The sequence below is a fragment of the Neodiprion lecontei genome, chromosome 1 (assembly GCF_021901455.1).
Source record: "Neodiprion lecontei isolate iyNeoLeco1 chromosome 1, iyNeoLeco1.1, whole genome shotgun sequence".
In the NCBI taxonomy this organism is placed as follows: domain Eukaryota; kingdom Metazoa; phylum Arthropoda; class Insecta; order Hymenoptera; family Diprionidae; genus Neodiprion; species Neodiprion lecontei.
Genome location: NC_060260.1, coordinates 31953881 through 31973663, shown reverse-complemented (window position 1 = coordinate 31973663; position 19783 = coordinate 31953881). Strand labels below are relative to the sequence as shown.

The 19783-nt window shown below is 36.1% G+C and overlaps 5 protein-coding genes across 8 annotated transcripts; 2 read left to right on the top strand and 3 right to left on the bottom strand.

Moving 5' to 3' along the window:
* Positions 1–341: 341 nt before the first annotated feature.
* LOC107219435 (inositol polyphosphate multikinase) lies at positions 342–6536 on the bottom strand. 4 transcript variants are annotated; one of them, XM_015657659.2, is made up of 5 exons: positions 6266–6536; positions 2197–2428; positions 1910–2086; positions 1499–1759; positions 342–1380 (listed from the first exon to the last, which is right to left on the bottom strand). In XM_015657659.2, the coding sequence occupies exons 2-5, from the start codon at positions 2390–2392 to the stop codon at positions 563–565; spliced, it is 1452 nt and encodes a 483-aa protein (XP_015513145.1). In that variant the 5' UTR covers positions 2393–2428; positions 6266–6536; the 3' UTR covers positions 342–562. The 4 variants fall into 4 exon arrangements, with proteins under 4 accessions (XP_015513145.1, XP_015513147.1, XP_046585768.1 ...); XM_015657661.2 differs by lacking the exon at positions 6266–6536 and adding an exon at positions 5027–5666; XM_046729812.1 differs by lacking the exon at positions 6266–6536 and adding an exon at positions 4100–4118.
* Positions 6537–7436: 900 nt separating this feature from the next.
* Positions 7437–10477, bottom strand: LOC107219440 (hydroxyacyl-coenzyme A dehydrogenase, mitochondrial). Its single transcript, XM_046729814.1, is given in 9 exon segments — positions 7437–7763; positions 7765–7835; positions 7977–8093; positions 8416–8578; positions 8857–8994; positions 9340–9498; positions 9603–9719; positions 10074–10161; positions 10241–10477. Coding segments are annotated over 8 exon segments (900 nt in total). The 5' UTR covers positions 10155–10161; positions 10241–10477; the 3' UTR covers positions 7437–7709.
* A 6513-nt stretch (positions 10478–16990) lies between these two features.
* On the top strand, positions 16991–18432 carry LOC107219446 (general transcription factor IIH subunit 5). The gene is made up of 2 exons (XM_015657671.2): positions 16991–17127; positions 18246–18432. The coding sequence occupies exons 1-2, from the start codon at positions 17093–17095 to the stop codon at positions 18430–18432; spliced, it is 222 nt and encodes a 73-aa protein (XP_015513157.1). The 5' UTR covers positions 16991–17092.
* On the bottom strand, positions 17097–18164 carry LOC107219447 (meiotic nuclear division protein 1 homolog). The gene is made up of 4 exons (XM_015657672.2): positions 17938–18164; positions 17724–17829; positions 17489–17635; positions 17097–17348 (listed from the first exon to the last, which is right to left on the bottom strand). The coding sequence occupies exons 1-4, from the start codon at positions 18162–18164 to the stop codon at positions 17211–17213; spliced, it is 618 nt and encodes a 205-aa protein (XP_015513158.1). The 3' UTR covers positions 17097–17210.
* A 67-nt stretch (positions 18433–18499) lies between the features above and the next one.
* On the top strand, positions 18500–19303 carry LOC107219445 (zinc finger HIT domain-containing protein 1). Its single transcript, XM_015657670.2, has 2 exons — positions 18500–18641; positions 18849–19303. The coding sequence occupies exons 1-2, from the start codon at positions 18500–18502 to the stop codon at positions 19172–19174; spliced, it is 468 nt and encodes a 155-aa protein (XP_015513156.1). The 3' UTR covers positions 19175–19303.
* Positions 19304–19783: the final 480 nt, after the last annotated feature.

Genomic DNA, 19783 nt, shown 5'->3' with positions numbered 1-19783 from the left:
TTTTTAGTAGTAAATTAAAATAGTCATTCTCTCTCAAATTTCATGTGCTCTGTTGTTGGAGAACTTTTACATTTTTCAAAGTACGCACTATATTGCACGCAGTTGCTGTCTATAGATGTATGTACTACGTACCAATAGAACATTTGCCTTAGAGCAATATTGAGGGAAGAAATCACAAAAATTCCAAGAACTCTACCCAAATTTCCTACCACTTCCCAAATTTCTTCCAACTGCATCAAAATTCCCGACATTATTCGATTTTTCAGAAATTCCTTGACGCTGGGTACACTGCTTATCAGCATATGACGAAACATTACAGCGAAGCATATAAGCCAAGTAAATATATTAAAATATTTTATTTCATATATTCCCTAAAGTCTGTGTATATAATTTGCACTAATAACAGTACTTGAGTTATGAATGGTCCTTTTAGGTTACTTATAAGCTTATGATCGTATCACACTAACTTTTCATGCATTGGAGAATGAGAATAAAGCTAGCTTATCCGGAAGATGCATATTACCAGGGTGTAATAATAAATAGTGATAGTAATATGCACACCTCATTCTGGTGTCAAAAAACTCTCCAACAATTTAATTAGGTTCTGTATTCCCTCCAGATAATTAGTATCCAAACCATCGTTCTCTGCAGGAAAAACGTGAGCAAAATCGATCATGTTTACTCGAACCCAGTTTTGCTTCTCTTCAGGGGTTGTAGTGAGCTCATCGAGCAAATTCGCATAATCTTCTTTCATTTTAATAATATCTTTGTCGAAATTGTTTATGTAAGAATGTGTACGGCATAATTTTTCAACGACAATATTCATGCCCCTTCCGCTTGAGTCATTTCTCACTAAACTAGGCTCTCGTGAATTGTTTGGACTCGGAGGATGATGAAAGGATTCAGATCTTTTTAGACTATCACTTCTCTTGAGGCTGTGGGATCGTTTCACTGATTTACTTTTGTTTCTTCTCATAAAAATTGGCGACATCGTTGGAGTAGCGATTGGAGAGTGACTGTTGAGTGTTTTCTCGAAAACAGGCCCACTCTCTGTCAGTTGGCCAGAAAATCCTGCATCGCCCAAAGAGAGCACTGGTCGAACATTCAATTTCAAGGACGGCGATCTCGCAATTGGAGATAAATTCAAGTAACTATTAGCATTTGGCGAACCATTATTATTGGATGTTTTAGCATTAACAGGACTAGATTGTTGCCGTAAACGTTTTGCATCGTATGCAAGTAATATGGAACTTGAATAGAACCTAAATTTAGTTTGCAATCTAAAAAAGGCCAAAATTTTCCACAGTGTAGATAGTAATTTTATAATTAAATTGCGGCACGGTGGCTGTCCTGGCTTGGCGTTGAGGAATAATTCCATTGCTGAAAATAAATAAAAAATAAAAAAATGGTATGTTTTTCGAACAAAAAGTTAATTACCCATAATTAAACTCATGTGATAACTAACGTATATCTATACAATAAATCTTGAAACTATTACCTTCGACAACCATTTGCTTATCTAGTTTTTTGCCATAGTCTCTGTCATATTTTTTTATAAAACCAGTAGAGAGTCTGCACACTTGGAATCCTGGTATACAAAAACCGTATTCATTCTTGGATTCGGCATATTTGTTTTCCTCTCCAGCTCTTTTAGCCGGCCCGGCCAATGGATCCCAAGTTCGTCGACCAATCTTTACGTCCATTACGCATGGTTCAGACATTCCCTCGGTCAAATCTTTTAGTATCAGAAATTTAATATCTACAAAACAAAGTATAAAGTTATCTAATAGAATAATGTTTTATTATCACAAAGGCGATACTAGTTTTCTAAAATTCTCTGATATTGCGGCTCACTTTCATCAATATCTTATCTATAAATTACTATTCAAGGCTACGAGTATTATCTCACATTTGTCACCAAGCTTTAGTTCTTTTGTTCCGTAATACTGTGGGGTAAATTGACGGAGCTCAAGCATTAAGGGATCTGTAGTGTCTTGCAGCTTTTCATAAAACATAATTTCTCGTTCACCAAGTAGAGGCTTTTCAATCGGTTTATAGATGAAACCATCTCCACTCTTCAGCATGCCTGATAGTGTACAGAATTAATAAAGTATGATCGTGCCTTACTTACAATCTTCATAAGTGACACTAGTATATTCAGGCATGACCAATAAATAATAAGTAATAATTAATTACCGATGGTATCATTTTTATCTCCAAACGCATGACCTCCAACCTGAGATTCAAAGGGAATCATTCCAATAGGTAGGTCATATTCCAATGTAGGACAATTTAATTTAAACTCAAACTTTGTCGGTCTGTTACGCCGGCGAGATCTCCCAGGAGAAAATGGTGTCCGTTCAGACATTGACGGTGATTGCGGAACAGCCATACTGGCTAAAGTTATTAAGCAGGAAAACAATTCTATCTGAAAGAAATAAAAGTTAGGCACTTGTTAATATGTGTGTGTAAAGTTCACTGTGTAAAGTTTCCATACTGACTATGAGCTACTAGAGCGGCAACTAGAATTACACAGAGCAAACAGCAATCACTTTATTTAACAAAAATTTTGTGGCATCTTGTCTGCAGGTACTACAGTGATATTTCGATTAAGTTTAATCATAAATATATAACTTTGTCAGGCTATATTTTCACCTTATCAAGGTAATAATGCAACAAACACCTGTCCCATGAAAAATGTGACAAATATTGGTAATGTTATAAATATCCAAAGTTATATTGTTTTTCAGCTGTCATCCGAACATTATCGCATCGAATCAGCTGTACATATGCAGCGGTTACATCATTTTTTTGTCTTCCTTCTTTTGAGCTTCGCCATAACTCTTGACGTGCTCTTTGAGCAGTCACGGAACGGTAATAAACTTGAACATCGGTTGTTTACGTTTTACTCCGGCTACTTACTCAACGTTCTATACATGCGCTATTCGGCAACGCTTTCATCGCCATCTTTGTAACCGAGCATATGACGCTAATCAGCACGTGCTTACAGCACGTGTGCAGCATCTTTGTAAAACAGTATAGTATCTGATTGTGAGCAGAAGCGTTAGGATCGGTATAACGTGGTTGCATAACTTTGACAACACGATATTGTATCTCCCACATGACTGTAAGATATACACATATAATTCATGATCATAATATCAGAGATAAAAGAAATAATTTCTACGGAGATCGTTATATTAAACTGCGGTGCCTCTTTTTATCCTTGTCGTCTACCGAACGTGACGTAGACGCGGATGATATCCAGGAATACTCGATATAAATCCATATGTGGGCGCGGCGCGTGCGTAATGACGAAAGCGCAGTCATCGTGGAATTTTTAAATTTGTCTAATCACCAAATGCCACAAATCGTGATCGTTTGACACGACGATGTTTGGAGATGCCTTATATTACAATTGCTAGCATAGTTTACTTTTTCTCAAACTATTGTAACTATTACTCTTTGAAAGTGATCAAATTCTTATGAGAAATTACAAAAAAATAATTGGACTTTTCATTCATTTTCGAGACACGATTTTCTTTCAGGATCCCTGATAGCGGAGCGTTGAATAAATTCCAGTTGATCGTGATCCAAATATTATCGACAAGAACTTGATTCTCACTATCCGCGTCCGATGCAGTATATTTCATTATTATTATTGGTATAAATATGTTGCGATTATAATCTTTAATTACGCTACTAAACATGGGCATATCATACAATTTCTTATAGGCAAAGTGCCACAAAATCAGGAAATATATACGTTCAATGTAGATTGAACGTAATTACAATGAATTGAAAAAGGTATAATGTGGTAAGTTCAAAAGAAGTAGGCAGTCGGTAATGTGGCACGTATTATTCGTCACGGCCCTGGCAGGAGGTAATTCGCCATGATATTACTGATATTACTTTACCCAGACACGCGATACTTTGAATAAAATTGACCCACATGCATGTTTTACAAAATGACTCAAATTTAAGAACGCTGTTATACAATATACGTATAGGCCAATACACCTTGTCACATTTTACGCGACCTTCCAGCTACCTTGTTATATACTACAAAAAGTAACGAAATCAAGCATTATTATAGTACCTTAGCGACTCGTTTATTACACGACTGCAGTCGTTTCCTGCAGTATTTTTCATTACGAAAGTACTTTTGCAACACATAAATTTCTTCCTAATTATCAATGTGGATGTGGCTGTGGTAATGGCTGCATCAAGATCCGTGAGTGCAATGTCTCTGCGCCACTTCCAACAAATTGAAATACATTTTCTTCTAGGAAACGATAATGCTACGTCTACAACATTTTATTTATCTTGCCCGCAGACACGGCTGACGCGTTACGAAATATCTGGCTGACACTCGCGTACATACTAATGGGTAATTATAACGACGATCAGGCGTACACGAATGTTCCATAATTGCCTCATACTTGTATGCTATGGATTTTCAAATGTACGCCGCAAATTATTATATTATCATAATGTGCAGCGACTGCAATATCTACGCGGACAAATATCAAGAAAGACATATTAATATTACCTATTCCCATCAGATTCCCGTGTATGCATCACATATAAGATTATAAACTTAATAACAATCTAGTGTTATCCTACATTTGTGCACTGCTAATCATGAATTATTCAAAACTGATTCATCATGTCATTAATTAGCTGCGCTCTTTCGTTCTAATCGCATTTCTAGATCTCAAAATATCCATGTAATAAGCTTTGCAACGCGTACAAAAACACGTCATTCGATATTCATACCTACGTGAGTATTATTTTTAATTAAAATAACAATAATCATACTATTGTGTATGCCGGACTCCATCGCTCTATGCGATTCGACATCTTCAGTAGAAGTTTTGAATTACGAAAATTTTTTGTAAGAACATAATGTGTCTACGTGTACATTATATTCTATTATAAATTATATAATTGTCAAGTTTCTCGTCATATGATCTCTGACTGCTGTGAAATTCGGTTTTTTGATGATTATTAACATAGTACATACCTCGAAATCGTAAACTTGAACAACCAATTACTGGATTCGACTGGTACAGTTCAATTATGCCGTGAGATTATTTATATAAATAGATTGTTGATAAAAAGAACCGTGGACTTGCTACCGAAATAAAATTCTCTCAGTGGGATTTTTATTTCGATATGACGACGACAGGTCTTAGACGAAGCTCATCGACATTAACTGAACTGCATAATAATTATATCCTTCCGTGATTTCTTTCGCCGCGGTGTTCAAGCAGCCATTCTTAGACTGGATTCTTGAAGATCTCCGATTGATATACACTCGGATATAGATCCGACACTGATTGAACGAAGTAATATAAACGCGGATTTTGACTGCACACATGTACGTACATGTATCAATTTTTAAACGGGCTGGACGGACGAATCATAATAATGAATGAATTTGCTATAGATAGCAGCACGGAAAAGGATTATAATAATCGAAATAATTAACAGATTCATCAAGATTGCGGGATCAGGTTAAGATAATTGAGACGTGGTAACGATACTTTAATTTGTTGTCTATCCGTCGGAGAAACGATTTATAATTTACAGTAGCGTATGTTTATAGATATAATTAACGCACGTAGGAGTGATCAAGCCTTGCCGCGATTCTAAACGTGTCTGCCGTAATAGCATATTTTCACTAACTGCTAGGTATCCTTGCGGAGAAATTTATTTACTGTAATGATTGTGAAATAGGTCATACCTCTAACGCAGGGATAATCCAAAACTCAAATAGATACGGCTATGTTTAAGACGTGACTAATGTATTTGGTTGAAACAGACCGCGGGTTGCCCGAACTCACATTGAAACATATAATCTATGTACAGAGTGATTTTAGACAGCAAACGATGTTCAAATAATCAACCCTGCAGTATCGCATTGAACACAACGACCATAGTGAAATATTATTCAAATAAATAACGAGGATGTAAGATGATTACAGTATTACGTTTTAATAAGTCTAAAGCTGTCACCTATAGCTTAGGTAAAAGCACAACACGTAAATACGAAATTTGTGATAAAACGCGCGAATCAATCGGATTCAGCAAAGAGCGCGAAAACAGGCAAAACCGGCGCAATTATAAATTGTTTGTACGAAGACGTTGGCGTAGAACGAAAGTACAAAAGGCACAAGAACTCATATTTATGTGATTATCGATCGATGATCACGAGTTAGAGAATAACGTATCAGGGAACTACGAAAATTTAGCTACTTACACAAAAAAATGGCTGTTCTCATGTTACGGCATGTAGAGGCGATAAGTGATTGCGAATTGTTGTGAATCTTGTTTCTCGTTGTTTGGAATACAGATTATGTTTTAAGACTCTGCGACTCGCAGACCGAGTCCCTCTCGTCGGGTTTCCCTCTCCCTCGGACAAACAAACATGGAATGAATCCACTCCCCTCCCATCTGTATCATAGCCTGTGCTCTACTCGTAAAGTCGTGCCTTCGTCACGAACTTTTTTTGAAACATCAGTGAGCGACGGTTGAACACTGCTACAACTTTAGAAGTTGCGAATCACGACCTTCCTGGCAATGATCCTCCCGATTTACGACATCGTTCGCGTTCGCAGAACTATCACATTCCCTGTACATAAATACGCGGCAGGTTTAAGTAAAGACCGATCATTTTTATATTTACCATTTGGTCGAGTAATGTTTTCTGGTGAATTTTGATTTGTTTTAACGTCAGGCAGGAGCCTCATTGGCACGTCCAAACGCTGGAAAGTATCACAGTTATACAGCCGTTAAAATTGAAACCACGAATCTCCCCGGAACTCTGAATAACTCGTTGCGATGTAGTAGGGAAACTTTTGTTTTTAATCGAAAAAATCAGCCAAGTGTCTCATTCATCGGACGTTTTTGCGTTTGATAAGAAACACTCCTTAAAGCTACTATAATTACGTCCTAATCAACTTTGATCTATCAATTAGCAATAAATCATTGCAGGCCCTCAATAAGACGGAATTTGTTACCCAATATTACCAGAGTCGTAGATTTGATAAGAATTTTTACCATGTATCTTAATTGAATTCTAATTAAATCGACATTATTAATCATAACTTATTGCATCTATGCCTCTAGTATTATGATAAATTTAACGTCAGCAAATACTCGCATCTTCGATATATTCAATAAATTTTAGACTACTTGGTGTCTTACAATTCACAGACCATTTCACGGATAAAAGACACATCAAATTCACCTAAGTCACAAGCAGGCCTATTTGTCTTTGACCACATTGCGGTTGGTTTAGACTGTCGTAGGTTCAAGTGAAAACAGGCTGCTATGAAATTTGTCGTGATTGAAAAATGCATGTGATGTGATGGTCAACAGAGACTTTGCGTTCACCCAGTTTGGAGCATTGTCAGCATTTTTTCAAAACATTTGCTGTTTTCAACAATTACAGATGATTTATTGTACTATACAATGATGTTTCCAACGGATTTATGTATAAATTCTCAGATAATAGCAATAAAAAAATATTAATTTTACGTTACGCTGATTTCAAAACTCGTATAAAGTTGATTTACCTATATCGTATATGTATGTTTACAAAATTATTGGCCCGTTCGCAACGCCGATTTCATTCCAGTAAGGTGATACTCGTGACAGCTAAATGAGTATATAATCGATATCTGGAAACACTTTGATTATAATTAACTACTTGTTATACTTATAGAATCCTTCTCCTGTTTTAACACCCAATTTTCCTTCTTTTACAAGCTTGTTTAGGGTTTCAGTAGGTTTGAATACTGGATTATCTGGAAATTTCTTATGCCAACCTGAAAGAATAACAAATTTCGTAAAGTTACAGTGTATGTATTAATCAGTATTTCGATATACCTATAACAACTAGCGGTTGAATGATTTACCACAGTAAAGGTGAAGTTTAGTTATATTAGGTATTTACGGTAATAACTAACCATCAAGAATAGACTTGGTAGTGTCATGACCAACATAGTCCGCAAGTTCTATTGGACCCATAGGATATCCGGCTCCCAGCTTCATTGCAATATCAATGTCTCGTGCAGATGCATCTCCTGTATGAGAAATTATTCAGAATTTATTTCATATTTCCAGAATTTCTGTTGTGTCTACGTACTGTTACTCGTTAATAGCAAGACATTATTTTTCAATGCATGTAACAACAAAATTGAATGTCAGTTGTTGGCTCATTTTAGTAAACTCTAGACGTTTTACAGAGTCAGTCATAAACTTCATTCCATTCTATTGGGGATATTAACCTCAAATTTTTGAATCACTGAAACTATCGATTGATTCTCATCACTACTAATGTATCGAGACACTTTCTTGCAAGTCTAAAACGTGTACTTAGTATTTTTCATAAATTTAAAAACTCACCACGTTCCAAAAGGCGTACAGCTTCACTCATATAAGGAACCAGAAGTCTGTTGACCACAAATCCGGGAGTATCTTTGCAAGTGATACAAGTTTTACCAATAGCCTTACCCCATTCCATTAGAGTGTTATATGTTTCATCTGAAGTTTCCGGAATCCGAATGACCTATAATTTACACAAATATTTGTAATATTTTCAATTTCGGTCAGTTTTAACATGGTATTTTTTTACCCTTTTTCAATCTGAATAGAAACTAATGATATAAAGTCATATTAATTCAATCAAACACATGAGCCTTTCATGAGCTAGGTGAAAAGATTGTTTTTGCTAGCCATGATTTTGCAAGAAAAAATTATGTTATTCGAAAACAGATTTCCAGATAACCTAGTGGTATCATTGGAGTTACTGATCATTACAGATAAAAGAAGAAGTGATGCTCATACCTCAAGCAATTTCATAACAGGTACAGGATTGAAGAAATGAAGACCGCCAAATCTGTCCTTTCGCTTGGTAACTGAAGCAATTTCTCCAATCGACAAAGAAGACGTATTGCTTGCGAAAATCGTAGATGCAGGAGCAACCTATAATTATTGATATCATGAAAAAGATCTATGTAAATAATAAACTTGCTAAATAAATATAATGCTAACTGTTTTAACAAAGACTACTACATATTCGCCTCTTTTATTACAGAATAAGATGATTCAGAATCAGTAAGACAAAACAGTAAATGATATGATCAGTAAATTTTGAATCTGACATGAAACATAGGTTCTAAGTTTTTATAAATGCCACTGAATCTACACTTGGATATCAGCAACCTTGAAATATCAGATAATTACAAGAAGTAGGTGATATGCCCACTGATTGGATATTAAGGATTAAAAGATTTGCACTCGCTCACTTTGAATGATATTCAAACTCACATCATCTATGCTAGCAAAAAGTTTGTGCTTAGCTTCCAGATTTTCCACAATTGCTTCTATGACAAGATCTGTAGTCTTCACAGCTGCTTGAAGATCCGTGCTAACTTCTATGCTGGCCAATGCAGTCTTTACCAATTTTTCACCCTCAGTAGGATTGTCCTATGGAAATATATTTTTGATTCATTTTTACAGAATGTGTGATTGTAATTGGTAATTAGTATTTTATTATTATTAGTTCACATGGCTTCTTCTTATACACTTACTTTATATAATTTCTTGGCTACGCGACCTAAGCTCTTCTGAATACTATCTTGAGATTTCTTCAACACATCAGGACTGATATCCACCAAAGTTACTCGGTTGCCTGATTGAGCTGCAACCTGCATAATTCAACAATATCATTTTGAACAAAAATTAGACATTCTATTTGCTGGTGTAAATAGGAGCAATTGTGAAGGTATGAAATCTGAGAGTGAACTTATTGCACGCAGTCTAGCCAGGGATTGAAATCATTTCCTATTATTTTCTCTCGACAACAGAATGGCTTTCTGACAAGAAAATTGGAACAGAAATTTAAAGGCTGAAGTGGAATAACATATTTGCACTGTGAGAATCCAGAAATTAATTTAATGCATGTCGTACTTTAGTAATGTAAGAGGTCAAATTAACTTTGGAAATTTCAATTTGAATTCAACTAAGTAGATATCAACATTCGTTTCGCCTTCATATCATACCTGAGCAATCCCTGAGCCCATGAGCCCACCTCCAACGACAGTAATATGCTTAATTGCATTGAGAGAGCTAGATGTCGCCATACCTCTTCTTATAATTGCGAATGGTAAAATCATTATTAAAGAAAGTGAGAAATTACCAAGATATTAAATTCAACGCTAATAATTACAGGAATACCACGAGAATGAGAAGACCAGGTGGTTACGTTAATGAGAACGCAAGACAAGTATCGGCATTCGGCGGTGCCCCACTTGTATTCTATGCGATTATACTTTGGACTTTGGTCATTCAATTGTGGCTATCTGACGATCTTGTTTACCTCTTGGACTGCTACTTATCTATTATCACACACTTGTAACGTGTGAAAAAGTGAACCGTCGAAGGTAAATTTCTCGACGTAACGAAAATAGCTGTTTTACCTAAGGAATTTGAGTAGGGGTACGGCTACGCTATCGCCCAACTATCAATTCTCGTTAATTGCTAATTGGAATTCAAGATAAACCTCTCTTTTTATACCTCTTGTAAACTTATCGACGTGGAAATCTAACTAGCATTCCACTTTGCGTCGTTTAAGTACAGCCAGAAACATGCTTCAAAACAGATGTGGACGTGATTGATCATCAGCTGCTTAATCTACGCTGTGATTCGTTATTTGTGGCGAAATCGAAAATAGTCCAGGCACTAGGAGAAAGCGAGGTGGAACATGGGAGTAACGGCAACTTTCCGTAAGTAAATATGCTCTGCATTACCCACTGCTTTAGTGATGTTAAATGCGGTAGAGTACCAATTGGTTACCGACATGCACTTACCGTCTACAGACAGTTCGAAAATTAGTTCCAAAAACCTATTCGTCATGTTGAATCTCTGATTGAAATTTGATCAACTATTATTTGTAAGCTCAGCTTTACAATTGGGTAAACTACGACGTTTACTGAAAATACGTAAAGAATGCTGATCCGTCAAGCAGCGTCCTCTGCGTCCTCCCCTACACGCGCAACTCAATCTGGTAAGCAGTCGGCAAGTAGATGCGACACTAACTGATTTTACCATCGCTCACCGCGTGTATCCAGATAACGAAGAGTCGAATATTATTATGCCTATGGAATGACGACGCCGTAGTTTTCAATTACGCAAATTCATTTGAGCCAAATTTGGAAATGACAATCTAACTCCACCGGTTTACTGTTAACAGAGTTTGAAACTTTTTTTTCGTGCCAAGGATGGGAGACATAGTCGAAGAAGTTAATCAAGGGATGGAGATATATAGATGTGCCTATATGTACCTTATGTAATTTCTGTACACACCTATGTTTAATACTTAACTCGTACCGTTAACTGAAGATAATAATATGTATCGTCAGTCAACGCTCATATCTTCATTCCGAAAGAAGATGCAGCCGACATATAAAAATAATTTCTTCACTGACGTTAGATTTCCGTGGTTTTTAAAAAGTGAAGCTTATTTGCAGCGGAAAAGCTAGACCGTTCTACACAAAAATACTACTTGTAAATATTTCTTGGAAATTAGGTAATACTCGATTGTTACTAATGTTTGAGTCCATGCTGTAACAAGTCCCGATGAACCTCAGGCAATGATTATCACAAAGGTAATTGAGAAAAAATATAAAAATGAACCAGGCTTTTTTTCAACGTCTACTCATATTACCTGGTTAGATTGCAACTCTGTCCGCTAACCCCCAAACACAAGACTGTTCAGAAATTTATTATCAAGTGGCCCAGATTATAATTACTCATATCCGTCCACTTTATTATACATTTATGGCAGTGCGCGTGTTAATTGTTAGGAATTTTGTGTGTGAGAATATGTATTCCCGACAAAGTCGTACTATTTTATCCGGAATTGCAGCACTTTTCCGGTAACACCTAACAATAATATTACCCAGATAATACAATTTTGTAATAATACTATATATAGGATCTCAATTACTGACGACTGATATGATCGAAAGATGGATTTTCCGGATTCTTTATAATGAAATTCTCATCAATTATTTACGATATCTCTGTCAAAAAAATATGAATTTACGAATTCTTGTAATTGAAAAAATCATAAAAAGAAATACTGGGAATGCTATGCCGGATAGGTAAATGAAATTGTACTAATTTCTCCGAAACATCAAGTTGTTCAATGAGTAACGAGTAAAATTTCCGAATTATACAATTCAATGATTTTACTGTGTCGGTTGCGAAAGGTCAAGCCGGAGAGAAAGATGTTGAATTGCCAAACTCTAAATTGCCAAAGATATGTGCACCTTGTTGACTTTAATTCAGAATCGAAATTTATCAAAAAGAAAAATGTATTTACGTGGAATTCATTCTGACTAAACTGAAGAAATCACTCTGACTAAACTAAAGAAATCCGAAGGTATTACGATTCCACCTGCGTTATACATTATCGAAGAATAAGTTTAATTGAAAATGAGTTAAATTTACGCAAGAATGAAACTACCATTTAGAAAACTACAATATGTTAGTATTTTACCAGTGAAAATAAATTCACATATGCTCGTTTCCACACCACCGCAAGCGGTAAAGCACCCTGGCGCGTTTTTTTTACGTGGTATCCTCAGTAGGCCCACTCCACGGAGAATACTTGCAAGATCGATCTTACGTTCTTAGAAAAATTGCAAATGTCTTTTTTTCACATTTTAATTATGGTAAATTGTTTTTCCCAATCAATTTCTTCTGGCGTATATTCGCAGTTTGTTACACATTTTTCAGTTCATGTAACCCGCTGACTATTTATTATTGATGAAAGATGACTGTTTTAATTATGGATGGAAGATGACAGTTTTAATTATGGATGAAAGATGACAGTTTTAATTATGGATAAAGGGTGACTGTTTTGATCTTATATGCGAACGGCGATTGACTTTGGATGTTCGCGCACGGTTTTTTTTCTTATGAGGTACGAGGTAGTCACTAAAATGGAGAACCTGGTGAATACGCAAAACAATCAACAACTAAACCAAGATCGAAAACTCGAATCGCTGTAAGACGTTGGTATTTACCTATCGGATGACGGTGCAGAAATCTTTGAAGAAATAGAAACAAATCGGAGTAGAATAAGCACAACCACCAAAATACGACAGAGCTGTATAATTCTACAGTGAAATACAAACTGAACATGAACTATGACCGACTCGAGAGAAAAAAAACTATAGATGAATGAATTTTACCACACTTTGTGATCACGATGATTCTGAACTACACCACTAAATATATGTATCGGTGAAAACAAGATGACTGACCCTCAACCAGATCTAAACCAAACCCGAGCCTGAAAAATGAAACGTTAATTCTTCAGTATAGTCAACAAAACTCAGTTACCTGGAACAGACGAAAATTTAATTAGTGACGTATGTCGATACAGGCAAAAATATACTTAGCTTAGATGAGTAAAAAATACATTAAACGACAAAAGAAAATTTAATTAGTTTAAAGAGACAGAAGATTTGATTAGCTGAAACAGGCAGAAGGTTTAATTGGCTGTAACAGACAGAACGGTTGATTAGCTGAAAGAGACAAAGTTTGATTAGCTGAAACATACAAAAGGTTTGATTAGCTGAATTAGACAGAACGTCTGATGACCTGAAACAGACAAAGTGTTTGATTAGCTGAAACAGACAAAACGTTAGATTAACTGAAAGAGAGAGAAAGTTTGATTAGCTGAAACAGATAAAATGTTTGGTTAGCTGAAACAGACAAATGTTTTATTAGCTGAAACAGACAAAAGGTTTGATTAACTGAAACAGACAAATGTTTTATTAGCTGAAACAGACGAAGGTATGTTTAGCACAATTAAATAAGTCCACAAACTGAGAATAAATAGGTCGGATCCAACATGATATTCGCCTTAATATTCGTTACTTCGATTATTAATTGTATTGATTAATAAAAAACATTATCAATTTCGTGACAGGGATTTTTGTTCTTGCGCATTCAGTAGCGGTTTTCAAATGCCACTCTTCTTTCATAACTGAAAGGTATCAAGTCCACGCGCAAAAGGCGGCATGGAATTTGAAAACTTTATTATTCGTCAAAAAATTGACCGAAGTGCTGAAAGATCAACAAATGGAGAGTGCGTAACTCTTTTATATACTGTTTACAAAATCGATGCGCAAAAATCGTGCCTGATTCCCGTTATTAATTTACGCGCAATAAGCTGCGTCCAATTGTTGTGATTAATCTACGCGCAAAATGGCGCGACAGATTAAACTGTCAAAAAAATTGTACTATCTGGGACTTGTCCCAAAAATTCTGTAGAAACCCAATCCACATCTGCATCTTTTTGAATTAGATACATTGCTATGTGGATTGTTCTTCTCAGATTACAAATCGAAATTGGGAGTGAGGTTGGAGGAGGGCATGCATTATTGTGTGGCGTGACGGTCGGCGGTCCTCTTCGACGCGAAGTCTTCGAGCTCAGCATCTCTCCCCATCTAGCGTACCACGGAACGCGATAGATAGTCCAGAGATGCGTTTTGCCCATTCAAACGATCACAGAGATCAATTCAATGGAATAATGATCGGTAATGACTAAATAATTGAATTGAATAACCATTAAAAAATGGTTGCAGTGACAAGAAATAGGAAATTCAATTTCATTAATATTCAAATGCTTACAGATAGTCGAGAGATTCGAATACGGAGTCTTTTGGGAAAAAATATCTATGATCGTTTGACGCTGTAGATTACAAAAGTTAGTAACATCACGGCACATCGCGACCTTCCTACCCTTGCCTGTTTCCCACAACGGAACCGCCCAACGGAAAGGAGACTCACACACACATGCATAAACCCCGCGACGCATCCCAAACGTCCACCTACCTACCCGGTTACCTATATTCGATCTAAACGATTCTCCATTTTTTCCAACACACATCATTCTTCTTCATTTGCGCCGTGGTCACTGACTTACATTTTCGTTGGTTACCTGTTGGGAGCAAAATGTTTTTGTATCATAGTCTGCCTATTCAGCATACAGTATAGCGGTTGTATCCCGCCAACCCTAATATTGTACGTATTATTTTAGTAAATGTTGGCAGACTATCGGTACATTAACATTTTGTAAAATTGATTAAAAACATCCTGTATGCCAATTAGCATTTTTCTAAGCGAGCTAAGCCTGCAGTTGATCAATACTTGTTGGATGTTAAAAGATTGAAAATGATATATAATACAAGATGCAATTTGATTACGTTACGTTATGCCAGACTTTGGAATTTTATCAATTCAACATTATTGTGAATCATTGAATACGTTCAAACCTCAGGTGAACCCATCACTTACACGACATCATCGGTAAATTCAAACGTAGATTATCACATCAGTTACGAAACACAATTTGATCTCGCGAGTGCCGAGTAAGCGATGGTTACCTGTCGCGATACTCATTCCACTTTTAGCAACGTGTAAAATTTCTAACTGTGAGTAAGCTACGGTAAATTAAATTGCGAAAAAAGAGATGATTCGACTGAAAGTCAAGCACGTTGCGATCGCGAATGAGTCTATCCATGCAGCTAAGAAATCGAAGATGTGTGTAACAATTGTTACCGCCACGCCACGTGACAGAGGAATCCCAGGGAAATACCCATAACCTAACACGTGCAAACTCACCAACGTTGCCGAGAAATGGAAAAGTTACTCGGAAGTCTCTGCTTAAATCTGTGAAAAACAAAACAGAAAAACAGAACACTTATTAATTTAGCAAACTGGCTTTTCAGTTTTTAAATTAATTAGTACTATTGCCTAGCTTCATATTTATGCATTGCATGTTATGCAAAAAAAAATCCGGCTTCAAATGTACCACCTTCAATTATCAATCAGTAGTTAAAATACGTATTGTTAATTGTTACCTCGACTCTGGGCAGCTCCACACTTTTACATGTAGTAGTTCTCTTAGCATCTCAGGTTTATGGGTGAAGCGACGCACTTTTCACATAATTTAGATCTTCACTAATCTCTTATAATCCAAAAATCCGCACTGCAATAACTCGATTCTACACTCACTTTCTGTGCTGTAGCTGTCTGTTTGAACCGACTAAATAAACTTGCTATCAATGCAACTGCGCATTTGCCGAAAATCAGCAAAAAAAAAAAAAGAAAAACGGACACTCAACGCACAGAGACAAAAATATATATCACTGAAATCTGAAGTCACATAAAACAGTGGAAACTCGAAACACGAAATTCACCTAGAACCTTCGCAAGGTATTTTATTTCAGTAACTCGGTTTTTCTTTAGGCTACACGTTTCTCCTCGTGTATTATTCACAGATGAGTGGTGGAAATACACTGATCGAACAGTGTAACACAACCTGAACTACGCAGTCTGAATGTTGAACTGTTCTGAGATCATATGATTTCACTCCAATTTCTCGGAAACAACTGACGCCGCACAGAGCTCGGAAGAGATTTAAATAAGCTCTCTGAAGGACGGAACATAACAATTCACGACAATTCTCCCGCCCTCTCTGTCGCTCTTCATGGAGCGGGGTATATAGCTGCACGTGTCCTACTCTCGTGGCTCCCTCTCCATGGGTAGAGCGACAGAGAGGGCGGGAGCATTATCGTCTTCTGTTTTGTAGAGAACCGATTTAAATCCGTTCACGAGACGCTTACGCCATTGCTACGCTCTATTTTGCTTAACGGCCGAGTGAAAACACTCCCTCTTCCTTCTTGGAAAACACTTCGTAACCTACGCGCAACGAGAGCAAATGTTTAGAGGATTGCCGTAACATGTGACGTCAGGCGAAGTATGTATCCTCAGTCAACGCCTAAATAACGAATTTCGTGTACGACAGTGGTACTAAAATCAGAGATATGAAAAAACGACTATGAGCTCCACAGTATATAATTTATGTATCAATGCTGGAATTGCACTAGTTCACGGCGTTCACGGTCTTCTCGCCGTCCACAATAGCATTCTTTGACTTGAAACAACTCGCTGGTAAAGCTGTGTAATGTTGAATGAGCGTAAGAAATAAACAAAAACCACAATGGTGAATGTTATGAAAGGAATTTTAGTTGAATGGTACGTAATGAGTATACATCAATCCCACCAAACTTTCAGAAGTACGCATTTGAAGGATTCTCAGAAATATAATCGACATAACCTTATTCTACGTAATCCAAATCTTCGGCGATATTAAATTGTTTGTTTAATTCCGTCTCAGATATATCAAATTTCTTCTTGCACCAGCTCTGTATGGCAAATATATTATCCGTCCATGCATTTATTCCATCTTTATATTTCTGTAAAATGTAGTTGGAACGTTTAAACATTGTCATAATTGAAACTATTAGCAGCGATCGTTTATTAGAGTATTACTTTAATACTCATAGTAACAGAGATAGGTTCAATAGAATGGATCCATTATTTTAAATACATTTACCTCTGCTTTTTTAGTCAGCTCTGTAATTTCTTCAGGGTCATTTGCCCTGTGCTTTGCAAGTTCTTTTTGCAGTACGGTTTCTCTTCGTTGCAACTTTGTCACCTCTTGCATTACTTTTTGTCTTTCTATCGAGTCTTCTTTTCCAACCTTGGTATAAAACAATATTAACTATAACGTGTTTTCATAAATCCACAATTACCACGTATTATTTTTGCTATCAATCGAAATAAATTACTTTTTCTCTGAGAATTTCTTCACTGATTTTAGCAATCTTCATTTCAGCCTCAAAGATTTTCTGATTTGCTTCTTCAATTTTCTTTTCAGTCAATTTAATATTTTTTCTACAATGTGTGAAGATAATTTATCAATAGATTCAAAATGTTGTTTGCTTGCAATATGAAATAAAATCGAATACTTTGCATGATTGGATATATTTTGTGATACTTTACCCGGGAAATGCCCAAAAATAGATCGAGGTTCCAATTTTGTCAGTATCAATCAGTCCGTCATCAACCAAAGCCTGTACCACGTCTTTAACAGATTGAGCCACGATACCTTTCTCTTTGGGAGCAATTTTCTCCAAATCCTTGAGTTGGAAGAATTCCTTTTTCTCATAAAATAGCTGAAGCATTCTAACACGCTTTTCATCTGCCGACACTCCTTTTCGTTTGGACATTTCGTTTCTTACGTGAAAAAATAAAAGACCGGTATGTATTGAGTTTTGTTTAATACTCTTCCTTTTTCTTCACTGTAAAAGCGATGCTGCTATGAAACAGTTTTTACTGCATCTGGATGAAACATTCGCCCTAGGAAAGAAATTCATCATTCAAGATCTTGATGAGCGTCACTTGTTCATATCTGCAGATATTTTGGAAACATTACAAACAAAAGTTGACGACCTTATGGATCAGATTTCATTCCCTCTAGCAGATAAGGGATTGTAAATTAAATTGGTAAACAAACTGCAACACGGGTATACTTTACATAAAGAGTGAAATTCGACCGACCAAAATGGCAGCCCGCGAATCAGGCAGAATAAAAGATGCAAACCAGAAGAGAGTTTTGGATGATGCAGCAAGGAAACGAAGACAAAGGAAAGCTCTCGAGGCTCTTGAGGAGGACAACTTTCATGATGATCCGCATGCAGATTTGGGTATTACATTGTCATTAGTTGAGAACGATTTTTTTGAAATGTTTGATAAAATGTTAAATGAATTCATTTTATAGTTCCTATATAAAGCACTATACTTAGGCATTATTTCAAACGAGTTTAATCAGAACGAACAACGTAATAATGTGAACAAGATAAAAAAGTTAAGCGAATATGTTACAGTAGTCCTTGTTTGTTATTTGATTCCAGTAATGAGCAAGAAAGTACCAAAATTTCAAGAAACACTTGATAGCCGGGGAGTCGGGCGGAAAAAAAAGACCAAATCTGCAGAATATTACAAGCAAAGATTTCGCAAAACATTCTCTCAATTGGTGGAAGAAGATCACAACTACAATCCAACTCCACCTAATTATATGTCAGCCCAATCTCAACCTTCCCAATTTCCAGATAGACACTTTTGTACAGTTTGTGGATTTCCTAGCAATTACACTTGCATTCCATGTGGCGCCAGATACTGTTGTATTAAATGTTTAGGAACTCATTTAGATACCAGGTGTTTGAAATGGACGGCATAGAATACTATTCTGTACTGATTACCAGAAAATTCATCACAAATATATTGATAAACCATGTTAGTTGCTTAAGCCTACAATCAATGTGTGAATACCTTTTTTGTAATCAAAAATAAACATGCAATACTCAAACTCTATTGTGTCTATATAAAAAATTAACCCTGTGCTTGTATGCTATTTTAGATAACCTGCCAAGTTCCTAGATTTTAAGTTACATTTTAATTTTCAGTTTGACTGTAATAAACATAACATTATTAGGAGATGATATATTTTTACATTTCGCGTTGACAGTGCTACCATGAGAAAAAAAAATCTGTTGCCATTCGCATCTACCAATTTGTTTTCTTAACCGAATAAGATTTTGTAACTTGTTTACTCTGATAAGCGTGATCAAACTCATTGTCAAGTAAGTTCGCGGTTCTCTGCTACACTTAAGTGTGATGTATTATGATCATTATATTTTACCGTCAAAACAAAACATTAGACATTCGAATTATGAGAATTCGTTTCATATCGGAAAGTGTAAACTAAACTTACTTGAACGTGTTTGGTGACCGTATATCGTAAATAGCTATGATATTTTCTTGTGTGATTACGTTTGGTAGCTTGAAA

What these genes read in the sequence shown, in the direction of transcription:
- LOC107219447 (XM_015657672.2), bottom strand. Translation starts at nt 18,164, where the DNA reads ATGTCCAAACGAAAAGGAGTGTCGGCAGATGAAAAGCGTGTTAGAATG. An exon ending in TATTTTTGGGCATTTCCCGG is followed by an intron (nt 17,830 to 17,937) that starts GTAAAGTATCAC and finishes CACACATTGTAG; the next exon opens with AAAAAATATTAAATTGACTG. An exon ending in AGCTGACTAAAAAAGCAGAG is followed by an intron (nt 17,349 to 17,488) that starts GTAAATGTATTT and finishes TACATTTTACAG; the next exon opens with AAATATAAAGATGGAATAAA.
- LOC107219435 (XM_015657659.2), bottom strand. Translation starts at nt 2,392, where the DNA reads ATGGCTGTTCCGCAATCACCGTCAATGTCTGAACGGACACCATTTTCT. An exon ending in AGATAAAAATGATACCATCG is followed by an intron (nt 2,087 to 2,196) that starts GTAATTAATTAT and finishes GTACACTATCAG; the next exon opens with GCATGCTGAAGAGTGGAGAT. An exon ending in TAAGCAAATGGTTGTCGAAG is followed by an intron (nt 1,381 to 1,498) that starts GTAATAGTTTCA and finishes ATTTATTTTCAG; the next exon opens with CAATGGAATTATTCCTCAAC.
- LOC107219445 (XM_015657670.2), top strand. Translation starts at nt 18,500, where the DNA reads ATGGCAGCCCGCGAATCAGGCAGAATAAAAGATGCAAACCAGAAGAGA. An exon ending in TGATCCGCATGCAGATTTGG is followed by an intron (nt 18,642 to 18,848) that starts GTATTACATTGT and finishes ATTTGATTCCAG; the next exon opens with TAATGAGCAAGAAAGTACCA.
- LOC107219446 (XM_015657671.2), top strand. Translation starts at nt 17,093, where the DNA reads ATGGTGAATGTTATGAAAGGAATTTTAGTTGAATG. An exon ending in AAAGGAATTTTAGTTGAATG is followed by an intron (nt 17,128 to 18,245) that starts GTACGTAATGAG and finishes TCACTGTAAAAG; the next exon opens with CGATGCTGCTATGAAACAGT.